This window comes from Ochotona princeps, chromosome 2 (assembly GCF_030435755.1).
Source record: "Ochotona princeps isolate mOchPri1 chromosome 2, mOchPri1.hap1, whole genome shotgun sequence".
In the NCBI taxonomy this organism is placed as follows: domain Eukaryota; kingdom Metazoa; phylum Chordata; class Mammalia; order Lagomorpha; family Ochotonidae; genus Ochotona; species Ochotona princeps.
In genome coordinates, this window is record NC_080833.1 from 110,877,867 (window position 1) to 110,891,330 (window position 13,464).

General features: G+C 55.9%; 1 protein-coding gene across 1 annotated transcript; it reads right to left on the reverse strand.

Annotated features, from left to right (window-relative positions):
• Positions 1-399: 399 nt before the first annotated feature.
• Positions 400-3,824, reverse strand: LOC101523693 (ETS translocation variant 3-like protein). The gene is made up of 5 exons (XM_004589049.2): positions 3,724-3,824; positions 3,378-3,615; positions 2,956-3,145; positions 2,481-2,601; positions 400-836 (listed from the first exon to the last, which is right to left on the reverse strand). The coding sequence occupies exons 1-5, from the start codon at positions 3,785-3,787 to the stop codon at positions 400-402; spliced, it is 1,050 nt and encodes a 349-aa protein (XP_004589106.2). The 5' UTR covers positions 3,788-3,824.
• Positions 3,825-13,464: the final 9,640 nt, after the last annotated feature.

The following is a 13,464-nucleotide window of genomic DNA, read 5'->3' on the forward strand; positions in this document are numbered from 1 at the left end:
AGAGGGACTAGAGATGGAGCAAGGGTGAGGGAGAAGGGCCCCCAGAGGGCAAAGCAACTGCCACAGAGATCAGACAACTCCTCCCCTCCCTGGCCCAAACCCAAAATGTTCCTTCTTTCCTGGGGGTGGGGATACTGAATGCTTCCAGTGATGGAAATAATCTCACCTCCTTCCAGCATAAGGTTGCGATCAAGACTGTCTCCTGATCTGGTTGGTCTGGTTAGCAATGTTGGGGAGAGGGCTGCCTCCATTCCCCTCTCCCCACAGTACGCTTTCTTGGCAGTGTGCACCCCCGTCAGCCTTGCTCTAACTTCATCCCCACCATCCACCAGGGGAGGGAACTGGCCACCCTGCCACCCACATACCACAAGTCTCCTCCCCTCCCCACCACTCACTCTATTAGGGAGGGTCCAAGGGCCACAATGCCTTGAAGGTCTCTGGGTTGGGGGCCCCAGATGTTTCCTCGCCAGCTCTGAGTCCGTGGGTCTGTGAGCAGAAGCCGGCCCTGGGCTCCAGGCCGCCCTGAGCTCCTTTCATGGGATCAGGCTTTTTCTCTGGTCCCTCAGGCCTCAGCGACAAGAGCCGAAGCCTCTCACCTGCACTGGGCTCCAGCCTAGGCAGCAGGGGAGGTCCTGGGAGCAGAGGGTCGGGCTTGGGGGTCCCGGGCAGCTGTCGCTCTGAGACCAGAGGAGGCAAGAAAGCCCCCGAGAGGCGGGTCCAGTCGGAGGGGAGAGAGGGTGGCAGGGGAGGAGTGAAGGAGGCAAAATTGGGCAGCTCGCCTTGAAGGCTCCCGAAGTGGCAGCAAGGGGCCAGCCGGCAAGGGCCAGGGCCAAGTCCTAGAGGCAGACAGAGAGAAAGTGCCAGGGGGGTCCCCATTGTCTCCACAATGCTCCCCACAGCACCCATGGCCCCCTCCTCCCTCCTTTGCTTTCTTCAGGTTTCCTGGCCTGGGGCTGACAGTGCTGGCCACCTGTTTGCCTCACCCTTGTCCCTCTGCTCCGGGGCACCTGTCCGGGGAAGAGGGGCCTGGAGGGATTTACCTAATGCCAGGTGTTCCAGTGGTATGGGGTGGGAACTGAGCCAGAGGCACAAATTCGTACTCAACAGACCCGAGCTGCCTGCTGCGTGAACAAATGAAGGATCTCTTTTGCCCTAACTCAGTGACTCCACTCTTCTTTCTCGCTGGGTTGGGGTTTGGGCTGTGTGGCCTTGGACTCATCCTGGGCATCCCTAACCCTCTCCCGGCACAGATGCAGGAGCGTGGTTGGCAGAAGGGGGTGTGCAAGGCATAGGATGGGCAGGATGAGCTCCCAGCTCTGCTCTATGGGGCCATGACCCCTTGCTGTGCTCCTCCTCCTCCTCCAAGTAGCCTTCACGCTATCCTCATCTTGTTCCTCTTCCCCTGCCAGGACCCTACATACAACAGGGCTTACAGGTGACTACAGAGATATCCACACCACGTTCTGGCCTCAGCCTGGCCTAGTGCTGACCTAGTCACCATATGGGGAGTGAATTATTGGATGATGATCCCTCTCCGAGCAGAGTTTCAGAGATGTCTTCCATCTGCTGGCTCATTCCTCAAAATGGCTGTGATAGCCAGAAGCCAGGAGCTTTATCCAGGTCTCCCATAAAGTTAGGCATAGGCCAAAGTAACTGGGTCATCTTTTGCTGCCCTCCCAGGTCATTAACAGGGAGCTGGATGGGACGTGAGAGGAGCTGGGACTTGAAACGGTGCCTGCGTAGGATGCTGGCGCTGCAGGTGTATGTTTAACCCATGATACCAAGGTAGGGTAAGACCCAAGGATGTCTTCCCTGATGTCCTCAGCACCCAGCATTTCCCCTCAGCAGCAGGTGATGCAGTTCTGTCTCCATCTCTGCTGGGAATAGCTTGTGTGTGCCTCACCCGTCTGCCAGCCCTACAAGTCACATTGGTTCCTACGTCCTGCCACACTGAACAGGACAGACATCTAATGAAAGAATGAGTGAATTAACTTCTCATTCTCCATCTCCCTCTGGCCAGGTCTCCTCCTTGGCTCCACCAGCCCTTTCTTGGTTTTGGCTTCAGCATCATCTGCTCACAGTATCCTCTACAGCCACTGATGCCAGCCTCCTGTGTGTGCACACACTGAGGGATCCTGTGAGTGTGCATCTTCCTATGGGGTGCTCCTGCACCTCTTTCCACCTGCTGGGGGCTGCCTCCTCCAGGAAGTCCCAGCCCCTTCTCTGTATCTCCACAACACCTTGTGCTTACTTGGGTCTCAGCACCAGTCCCTGGCAATCCTCCCTTCCCCGCGGGGCTCTGAGCACCTCAAGGGGCCATCTTGGGGTACACCCAAATCTCCCACTTCATAAACAGCAGGTGCTCAATAAATGGTGAGTGAAGAGTGACTTGCTTCATGTCCCTTCCAGTCATGTCCTTGGGTGGATGCCCCCTCCCTTAGTGAAGCATTCCTGGGCCCTGCCCACTGCTGGGCACTCACGGTGGACACTGCTGCTGCTCCCCTTCTTGTCCCCAGAGGCCTCTGGTGGCCCGCGGGAGGCCCACTGTGCAGCCAGCTGCCCCACCAGGGCTCGCTGGGTGACCAGCATGCTGTGCAGGAGCTGAGGAGCAGGGAGAGATGGGGATAGGGCTGAGCTGGGCTCTTCCTCCCAGGTGTTTGTCCAGGGCATACAGGGACCCTCACCCAGGTCTGATTTGGCAGCATATTCTCATGCTGGTTGTTGAATGGCCAGCACCTACAGTGTCAGATGCCTTGCCTCCCTCCCGCTGAGGCTCTGTCCCCTCCTTCTGATCCACTGCTAAAGCAGTGCGATTCAGAAGTCACCTTCTCATAGCTAGGAGCTATGCCCTTGATTGTCAAATCCCACCCCCTCTGGGACACTCAGGGCCTAGGAGAGGCAGGGCACTGGAGACTATTGGGCCCCAGAGGGCACAGGTGCTGCTGTCATGCCTACCTCGCTCTGCAACCCCATGGGTACCAGGGCTGGCCGACACAGGGCAGGGGTTCCCAGCAGCAAGTGGGGGGATGGTGGTGCCCGCACTTCCCACAGAGGGTAGTTGACCACGATGAGCTTGCTGAAGTTGAACTTATATGTGAACCTTTTGCCTTTGGTCTTGTGCAAGATCCTCTTATTGTAGTAATACCTGGAAAACCCGAGGTTGCCAGCTGATTGGCCCAGTGGGCAGGGAAAGGAGCCAGAGACCAGGTCCCACCCCTTACCAGGCCAGCAAGGCTAACCTACCGTTCCTGAAGAACACTAAGATCTGACCCCACGCGAGGATGTTCCCCACGCCTGGGGGCAGCTGGACTGGTATGGGGGTGCCAGGAACCACAGCCCTCCTTCCAACTCTTGCTCTTTGGGCGGCCTTGTCTCACCTGAGGGCCCGGCTCAGCTTGTCATAATTCATCTGTGGTTTGCATTTCCTGCGGCCCCAGAGGCGGGCCACCTCATCTGGGTCCTTGATGACAAACTCCCCGTATTCTCCCTGCTGCCAGGCGATGACATGGCGGAACTCTTCCTTCTGCAGCAGCTCCAGGATGAAGTGCCACAGCTGGATCTGCCGGGAGCCTGGGGACGACTCGGCTTTGTAGGCCCAGTCAGGGAAGGCCAGGCCTGGGGAAGGGAGGGCAGTGTGAGGGCCGCTTGCTGCTGGAGGGCCCTGCCCGACGCTGTCATGGGAGCTCTGGGTTGGAAAGGGGCGTGGTTGGCAGAGACACTCACCTGAGACCCAGTAGTTACATGGGGTGGCAGCAGGGATGCCCTCAGCCAAACAGCTGCAGTGCATGGTCCACGCTGGTTGGGCAAGACAGGTCTGCGTCTGGGCCTTGGGGAAAGGGGTGCCCAGATGAGAGGAAGGGAAAGGAGGTAGGGAAGAGGGCCACAAAAGAGGAAAGAAGGAGGGAAGGATGGAGAAGGCTGGGGAGGAAAAAGGGAGGACAGAGGGGACAAGGGAGCCAAGAGGAGAGTCTGAGGGAGGAGGCTTCCTCACCTGGGGAAGACATGGGGAGGATGGATCCCCGCCCCCTGGACCTCCTCCCAGAGGCTGATCTGGGCCACCACCACCACCCCTCCCACCGGGCTCGGGGCTGAGCCACTTAGATAGATGGAGAGGAATTCAAAGTGTTCCCCTATCCTGCCCCCGCTGGGGGATTTACACTGAGAATGAGATGTCTTCTTAGGGCTTAACAGGATGGGAGTTTTCCCAGGAGAAGACAAGAGAAAACATAATTAATTGTTGGCTCTTTCTCTGCTGGGGAGGTCATGGCACATACATAACTATACCTTTACGGTCTTGAGCACAAGCTGATATTTGAAAAGAACAGGGATGTTTGTATTTTTATTTTTTCCCCACCAATGAGTTCTGGAGCCTGGCACATAGTAGGCATTTAATGAATGCTTGCTGATGGGATAAACGAATGGCATGGATGGGTCAGACATCTGTTCTCTCCTGTGAGTGTCAGCACCATATAGCCTGGCACCCTGGCTGTGTTGCTGACTGCAGGCTCCCCACTCTATCCTGACACACGACCTTGTACTCCTAAGAGCTCTGTGAGTATCTGTGGGATGAATGGCCTGTAGGCAAGAGAGAGAGGCTCTTAGGGCTTCTGGGTAGGGCAGCAGGCCTTGTAGGATGAGCCACCAAGGGGTAGCCCTGCCAGGTGCACACAGGGAGGAGAGAACTATCCACACCCTCTCCCTACCTATCCCTACCCTTGACCGGCTAATAGAGGATGTTTGTGCCAAATGCAGAGTTCCACATCACGTATAGAAGAGAAAATGATGTGTGGGATGCCTGGGGAGGGATGGCAGAGGCTGCGAGGGGTGGGGAAGATCCACAACAGGCAGGGCCTTATCCTGGGGTGGGCCAGAATTCCCAAAGAGAGGCCTGAGTGTTCAGGTTGGGTGTGCAAACAGGCTTTCCAGCCCTGGTCTCTGTGCTTCTGGCTAATTTCTTTGCTGCAGTTAAGCATGAGCTAAGGATTAGTCTTGACAACTTACATAGAGTGAGGAAGGATTTGCCTAGAGTAGGCACAGAAAAAGTCTTGAGCAAACTCACAAGGTGAAGCAGTGGCCTGCTCCCTGGGCTTCAACTCCGCAGCACTTTCTCCTGCCTGGAGTTGTTTTGGGACTTTAAGCTGGTCAAGCTCCCCCCTCCCCTCCCCCTCTCTTGCCCCCCAACTCTGGTGTGCACCATGGTCATGGGCCAGGGTTTCCATAAATGTGGATTCGGGTTCAGTAGCACTTGGTGGATGGGAGCTGCAGCAGAAAGACTTCACAGGTACCGTCCTGATTTACCCTTTCCCAGCACCCAGGGGCATCTAGTTCTGTCTTTCCCAGGGACCCTCAGGGCCAGGAGAGGGCATTGACAAGCTGATAGGCCCTGGGGCAGGGGCCTCTGAAGGCCTAGGCTGGCCTGAGACCAGTGTGCCTCTGGGTTGGAGGAGAAAGCACAGCAGTGAGTAGCTCTGTGCCCCCAAGGATCTAGGTGGTAGGTGGGCTATCCCATCCATCCATACCTCTCTGTCTCTAAACTGACAGCTAACATTCTAGAATCTTCTTTCCTGCTTGCCTCTCCTGGAGTTAATGTCCCTGCCCTTCTCCCATTCTCTTTTTCTGCCCCATCCGTCAGGAAGTCCCTTCTTTGTGTAGCCTCAATCAGAATTAGGCTCTGTCCTGCCTCATCTTAGGAAAGTGGGCTGGAGATGAGGTGAGGGGAGGCAGGGGTGTGTGTGTAATGGTGACTGCCTGATGGATGAGGTGTAATGGTGAGTGGTTCCAGCAAGAGGTTCTGCCCCGGAGGAAGCTCACAGATTCCTGGGGCCTGCCTTGTGCCTTCCTGATAGCCTTTCCTGGTCTGGAAAGATCTACAACCTCAGGTAGAGGGTGATAAGCCCACCTGTTAGCCCTGTGCTGTGTCAGAGGCGGAAATCTACTCTCATGCCACTAGCAGGGGCAGGTGCACAGGAGTTGTGAAACTTCCCTAAGGCCCTGCAACTCCTACGAGGTGGAAAGCAACACCTTGAGTCAAGATTCACGATATTCAGGCACCCAGGGAGGCTCCGCACAGCCTCTCCCTGCCCCTAGGAAGAAAACAACCCGAACAGAAAATCGCCATGGGCACTCATGCGTGAGGTCAGGCTCCTGGCTTCCTGGATGGCAGCAGCCTCCTTTCCAACCTCCCCTGGTGGGTGGGTCCCCAAGTGTCTGAGGACCTGCCAGCCACAGGTTCTGCTGAGGAAGCTCCTCTTTCCCTCCAGCTCCCCCTCAAGTCCTTCTCTGCCTGAGCTCCTGAGCTGCTACGGGAACCGCAGAGAGGAGCAGGTGACAGTTGAAGAGCCGTTCCTGGTGCTCAGCCTTGCTTCCCCGCCTTCCTTCCCCGCCTTCCTTGTTGAGCCACACTCCAGTGGTGGAGAGGGTGGTTGTTCACCCTGCCTTCCAGGCCCCCAAATTCTTTACTCTTGTGCTGTGGGCTGAACACCCAGATCCGGGGTTTGGGGGAGTCCTGACCACTGCCCTTTTCCACAGTCCCTGAGAGGGGTCAGGCATGACTGCCTTAGAGGAGGATGAAGATGGAGAACCCAAAAACAAAGCAAATCATAACCTGTCCTCAGCTGACCAGAGTGGCTTTTCTCACACACTTTTTCTTAAGGGTTATAGCAGTCAACGAGTATTATTGTCCTCATTGCCATCATTTTGATTCCTGACACTATAAATCCCCTTGGCCAACGAATGTGCTAATTACGACACATGTAGGTTTTAGGTCATTGTTTAATTAAAAGCAATGTAGGGCCCGGCGGCGTGGTCTAGCAGCTAAAGTCCTCGCCTTCAACGCGCCGGGATCCCATATGGGCTCCAGTTCTAATCCCGGCAGCTCCACTTCCCATCCACCTCCCTGCTTGTGGCCTGGGAAAGCAGTGAAGGACGGCCCAAAGCTTTGGGACCCTGCACCCATGTGGGAGACCTGGAAGAGGTTTCAGGTTCCCGGCTTCGGATCTGCGCAGCACCAGCCGTTGCGCTCACTTGGGGAGTGAATCATTGGACGGAAGATCTTCCTCTCTGTCTCTCTTCCTCTCTGTATATCTGACTTTGTAATAAAAATAAATAAATCTTTTAAAAAAAAGCAGCAATGTAGATAATGATGACAACAAGAGAACAGAGGCCTTAAGCTGGGGCTGCGCACCATGGGAAATGTCTAAAACTAAATTCATCTCTTAGAAATTTCTGGTTATTGTGCATGCAATATTGGGCTTGCCGTCGGTTTCCTGGGTTACCCACCGATTCTCTGCCACAGCCCTTGGAGGTGAGTGTTGCTATCTCCATGTGGCAAGCTGAGAGAATTGAGATTCAGGAAAGTAAAGACTTGCATAAGCTCCTCCAGTCTAAGTGGGGGAAGCCGGATGGGAAACAGGTCTGTCGGATGGCCTACTTTGAGCTGCCATTAGCAAATCAGGCCAAAGCAGTGGAGGCAGAGAAGTGAAGCTGGCAGGCAGCATGTGGGTCTAAACTGCAATATAGGCACTGCCAGAAAAATGTCCCAGGCAGCCCGCGGCAGCCAGGGAGACAGACAGAATGCAATACAGAGAGGATAAGAGACAGGAGCAGACAGGACAGAAAACAGACACGCACAGCAGGCACCCTCAGGACCAGCACCGCCACCTGCTTGTACCCAGGGTAGAAACTTGTCACAGGGGTTTTCTGAGCAGCTCAAGTAGATTGACCACATAATCTGATTGATCGGACCAAACTGAGTCTTCCCTGTGAATGTCTAATGGATGGAGTGGAAAAATGGGATGTTTATAAATACAAAGGCTGCTCAAAGAGGCAGGCCACGGAGCCAGCGGGAAAGGATGTATCGGAGAGAAGAAAGGCAGAGGAACAGGGACTGGTGGTCACGGGTAAGGTCCAGTGAATGGCCCAGGGTGATAGAAAGCTGACCAGGGCTCAGGACGCAGTGGTGACAGCCTTTGGGAGGTTAGCTGATGCTAGTTAACCCCGAACGAACTGCACATCCCCATCCCTCGGCTAAATCCCCAATCTGATTAGAGGCCTATGGTTCTCCCCTTGATCGCAGCACCCAGTGGAGGGTGGGTTATTCCTGAGACCCGGCTTAATGCTATTAGCAAAAGCTGCTTAGGTAGGAGAGCAAGAGGAGCTGGTGGCCCAGGCAGGGCAAAGCCAACCACCCCTTTCCCTCTTCTCCCAGCAGCCTCCCTTCCTGCCTCCCTGGGCCAAGGGGCAGGCTGGTTGGTAGAGACTCCAAGTGCCTGGTCCCTCTCTGCCCAGAGGCCTTTCTCTTTCTCTAGAGTGTCAAGTTCCAACCCAACCAGCCCACCTGCCTCCTGCAGCTTCAGCGCCCCCTTCTCTGTACCCTGCACCCAAGAGAGGCCATTTAGTGGGGGACTAGTTGCAGCCCTGCTTCTTAGTCCTCAGCCCTGGGCACCCTCGCCACCCCCTCCTCCCAGCTCCTGAACCTGTGCGGTTGCCTCTTGTCTCCGCGGTCCCTGGAGGCCGTGGGATCTAAAAGGTTTGTCTAACTCAGTGGAGCAGAAATCCAAACCCAAACTTCCCCAAGCCCCACCCACAATGCACAGTTGAAGGTCAGGGGGCTGCTCCACATCCACCCCTCAGGCTCCTCACTCTGTCTGATCTTTATCTCTCGGCTCAGCTGTCTCTCCTCTTCCCTCCCACTCCAATTCTCCCTTCCTTCCACTTGCTAACCTCCCGTCTGGATCCTTTCTTTGCTCCGACAACCGGCTGGCTTGCTCTCTGTCCAGCTGTCCTGCCCCCACCATAGGATGCCTTCTCGGCTCCCCAGCTCCTCATCTGTCTCAGCCTCCTTCAGTCTCCCTGCTGCTGCCTGTTTTCTTGACTCTGTTTTTTTCTCTCCTGGCCACCTGGACACACACCCTGCTCTTAGAGCTTTGCCCACCTCCCCGCCCCCATCTCCTGACCCCTCCTCAGCTTCTCCAGCCCCAGCTCCCTGCCCTTCCCCCAGTGACAACCTCAGCATTTCCCTTTTGCCTTATTCCCATCAGTTGCACCCTGGGGTAGCCCCCTGGACACCCCCGATCCTTAACCCTCCACCCAGGGACAAGAAATCCCCTCCAGCTGACACTGAGGTGGCTGCAGGGCCAGGCCAGAGAGGAGGAAGTGAAAGCTCTGAGTGCACAGCTGGCCTGGGCTGAGTAACGGGGAGCAGGAAGGCAGGGGCAGCAGTGTCACCAGCTGGGTGGGGGGCGGGGTCTGACACCTTTGACTCAGCCTCAACCCTCAAACCCCGTGTCTACCTCCAGTCTCAACCTCAACCCCAATCTTAACACGAACCCTTTGACTTCCACGAAGCCCCAGGCCCGACCACAGGCTTCCTTCGTGGGCCCTGGTTCCTGTACCCATGGGAGTCCCAGCACCCACACCCCATGGGTGAGAAGCAGCAGCCCCCACCCTCCTCCCAGCGTCTTTCCCCTTGTCTCTGGCACCCAGAGGTAGGGATGGGTCTGGACTTCACCATTCCATGTCCTGCAGTTTCTCCCCAACCTCATCTTCACAGGGTAGGGGGTACTTCTGGGGAGGGGAGACCCCAGCTCTCAGACCTTGGTTGTACGGGAGGAAATCAGGAATTCCAGGAACAGGGGGACAGGTGGTCTGGGGCAGAGCCCACAGAGGCCAACTCAGAGGGAGCACACTCCCTGATGCACACTCTTCCTGATGCTGATGTGGCAACACCCTTGACCTCAGCCACAGTGAGCTGGCAGAGACCGGACCCCCATCTCGGCAGAGACAGGACAGGCCATCATACATTCACTGCCCCTCAACCCTCTGTTGGACCTTCCATCTGACCCTGCTATCCCCCTCTGGGGTGAAGAGCCTTCTGTCCCGTCAGCCCTGGGGTGTCCCCTTCTGTAGGGTAGCCAAATGTCCTACTACCTGCCAGGTAGCTGCAGTGTGGCGCATGGGTTCCCACCTCCGTGCTGTTCAGGTCTCCTTACTTACTTCCCTTCCTTGTTGCCCCAGGATGGGCTCCCAGGACTTGGTGTGGGGATGGAGGGCAGGTAAGGGCCGGTGCCTGGGGCGGGGGATAGGTAGTCCCTCTGCAGACCTGCCAGAGTCCCTTACCCGCTGCCTGCGCTGGCGCTGGCGTGCAGCAGCCTGGTCCCTGCGCTGCCTCTGGCTCCTTCTGGCGTACTCCTCGTCCAGCAACGACCCCCGCTCATCACACACGCGTTAGGGTTACTTAAAATGAGAGCGGGATCTCCAAGCTCCCAGGGGAGCTGATGTGGTTTTCAGACAATAGCATTAACCCTTTGGGGGCCAGCAGCACCTTGGTCCTGCGGTCCCACCTCTGTGTGGAGAGGGGGTAGGAGGGAAGATTTCTCACGAGTGGTCTGGGGGCGGTCCTGGGCTTCCAGAGCCTGCCTCTGAGCGGCAGGAAAGCTGGGGCTGGAGTGAGGGCTTCCATGCCTTCCTCACCTGCAGGAGAACAGTGGCTGAACCAGTGGGCAGTGCTGCCTGCTTTCTCCGTACCCGTTCTGGCATCCTCTATCCCTTCCGTGGAGAGTCCAGCCCAGGACAGGAGTCCCCCTGAATGCTAACAGCACCCCACCCAGATTCTTTCTCTGAGCACCAGACCCTGCTCTGCTGGTATCCTGGCCCCGGACCTTGGTGGTTTGTAACTATTTCTCACTCTGATGTAAACTGATAATAAGGGTTTACTCACCTCCCACCTCTACCACCCCCCTCTTGTCTAAGGACTTTCAGGCACTTGTGGCATCTGTTTCCTCTTAAAGCACTTTTCCCTTCTCTTTGTTAATATGACTTGAAGTTAGATATCAAGAAGAACTTCCTAGTAAGAGATAAGCCAGCCAGGAAAAAGTGGTTGAAGGGGCCCGTTAGATAGCTTGCTAAGGAAATCTTAGGAATCAGATAAGGGGTTGGACTCCAAGAGGGAGGATTCCAGAATCTGATCTAGGAGAGGCTTCTCAGGATAAGCTTTTAGGGGGTGAGGGGGATGGGGTGGGGTCTCTAAGAGCCCGTGGAGCCCGTTGGGCCTGTGTCCAGCTCCCCAAGCCCTGGCAGGGAGAAGACTGATGGCTGTCATTGGGGAGAATCAATATGATTTTCTTTTTCTCCTCTCTGACTCTGAGAAGCCAAGTTTCCTCCCTTCCCACCACCTCTCCTTATTACACAACCCCTCCCAACACGGAGCTGATCGAGATGGGAATGGAGGGCCATGGAATTAAATTCTGGGGGTTGTTTTCTGGTTAAATCAACCGAAGCTAACATGATGGAAAGGTGAGAGAGAGAGAGGCGAATTGATGGAAGTGACAGGAGCTGGGGGTGACAGGGGAGGGCACAAAGACTGGGTTCTGGGGGCAGGGCAGGGAGTATAGGGCTCCAGGCCTAGAGAAGGCAAAGAGAAAAGGGGCTCCCCGCAGACGGGTGGATCAGTGCCATGGCAGGCAGTGGGATGGGACAGGTGGGTTGGGGGGAGTGTGAACAAGGACTGGCAGACTTGAACTTCACCAAGGACCCAGCAAGAGCCCAAGGTGGGAGTTGCGATGTTCCCGGGGCATTTCTCCAGGGGTTGTTGGTACTTCCTCCTCTGGACATCTTGGCCTGTCCCTCACTCCCCTCACCCTGTCTTATCTCCTTCACTGAAGCAGACAGAGGCTGGAGCCAAGACTCATTCCCCTAGGGAGAGCTGTACACCCCTTCTCTTGACTGAGTCCCCCAGCGTGCCAGGGTTGAGAGTCGTGGCTAAAGCAGACCCTACAGGGGGAACAGGGACCTGGAGCACTGGTCTGGAGCTCCTTGGGGTCCTTCAGACCTGCTCCTGCTTGCACAAGCTCTCCTGGAGGCAACCTCTGAGAGACCTACAGACAGCAACCCCCTTGCCCCCAGGGAGGCCCTGCTAGGGATCCCCACAGGTCCTGCCAAGGGTTTTTTTTTTTTAAAGATTTATTCATTTTATTACAGCCAGATATACAGAGAGGAGGAGAGACAGAGAGGAAGATCTTCCGTCCGATGATTCACTCCCCAAGTGAGCCGCAACGGGCCGATGCGCAACGATCCGAAGCCGGGAACCTGGAACCTCTTCTGGGTCTCCCACGCGGGTGCAGGGTCCCAACACATTGGGCCGTCCTCAACTGCTTTCCCAGGCCACAAGCAGGGAGCTGGATGGGAAGTGGAGCTGCTGGGATTAGAACCGGCGCCTATATGGGATCCCGGGGCTTTCAAGGTGAGGACTTTAACCGCAAGGCCACGCCGCTAGGCCACGCCGCCGGGCCCCTGCCAAGGGTTTTGACTTCAGCTTTTCCAGGGCTCCGTGTACTCAGGGAGACCCTACAAGTTCCCCTGCAACCCACTCCACTCTGCCTGCTCTTCTTGCTTTCCAGTGCACACTTCAATAACAGGCCCCTGCAGAGGGGGCTGGGTGTGGGGTTACGAAGCGGGATCCTTGGCTCAGACACAGAGCCTGGTACCCTTGGGGGCAGTGTTTGCATGTGAATAGCTTTGCTGCATACAACCCAGTAAGTAACCTGCACAGTGCCTGGATGAGGGCTGTTCTATTAGGGACTGATGAGGGAACAAACTTAAAGTTCCTTCTGCCCTGGATAGCTCCCCACAAGCCACCTGCTCCACCTACCCTAACACCACAGACAGTCTCAGCCCATTTGAAGCTCAAATGACCTTCAAAACTCCCAATTTGGGGCTGGCCTCGTGATGCAAGGCCAGTGCACTAAGATGCTGTCTGCGACACTGACACGGGCATCCCATATCAGTGACAGTCGCAGTCCTGGCTACACTACTTGCAATGCAGCTCCCTGCTAATGCGCTTGTGTGAGAAGTGGAAGATGACCCAAGTGCTTGGGTTCCTGGCACTCACGTGAGAGACCCGGATGGAATTCTAAGCTCTTGACTTTGGTCTGGCCCAGCCCTGGGCTGTTACAGTGATTTGGGGAGTGGATCAGTGGATAGGAGATTCTCTCTCTCTCTCTCTCTCTCTCTCTCTCTCTCTCTCTCTCTCTCTCCATATAAATGCCTCTCAAATACACACACACACACACACACATCTAATTTTATTTCCAGTAACTGCTCCTGACCCAATCAGTTTCTTCAGCTTTTCTGACACAGTGACACAAAAATAGGGGCCAGGGGCCAGTGCAGTGGCATACCAGGCTTGTCCTCACCCTGTGGTGTCAGCATCCCATATAGGCAGTGGTTCTAGCCCTGGCTGGTCCACTTTGATTCAGCTCCCTGCTAATATATCTGGGAAAGCAGCGGCAGATGATTCAATCCTTGGGCCCCTGCACTCACATGGAGACTCAGAGGAAGCTCCTGACACCTGATTTTGTACTGGGCCAGCTCTGGCTGTTGTGGCCATGTGGGGAATGAACCAATGGGTGAGAGATCTCTCTCTCTGTCTCTTCCTCTCTCTCTGTAACTCTGTCTTTCAAATAAATG

What these genes read in the sequence shown, in the direction of transcription:
- LOC101523693 (XM_004589049.2), bottom strand. Translation starts at nt 3,787, where the DNA reads ATGCACTGCAGCTGTTTGGCTGAGGGCATCCCTGCTGCCACCCCATGT. An exon ending in ATGTAACTACTGGGTCTCAG is followed by an intron (nt 3,616 to 3,723) that starts GTGAGTGTCTCT and finishes TCCCTTCCCCAG; the next exon opens with GCCTGGCCTTCCCTGACTGG. An exon ending in CCATGGGGTTGCAGAGCGAG is followed by an intron (nt 2,602 to 2,955) that starts GTAGGCATGACA and finishes CCTGCTCCTCAG; the next exon opens with CTCCTGCACAGCATGCTGGT.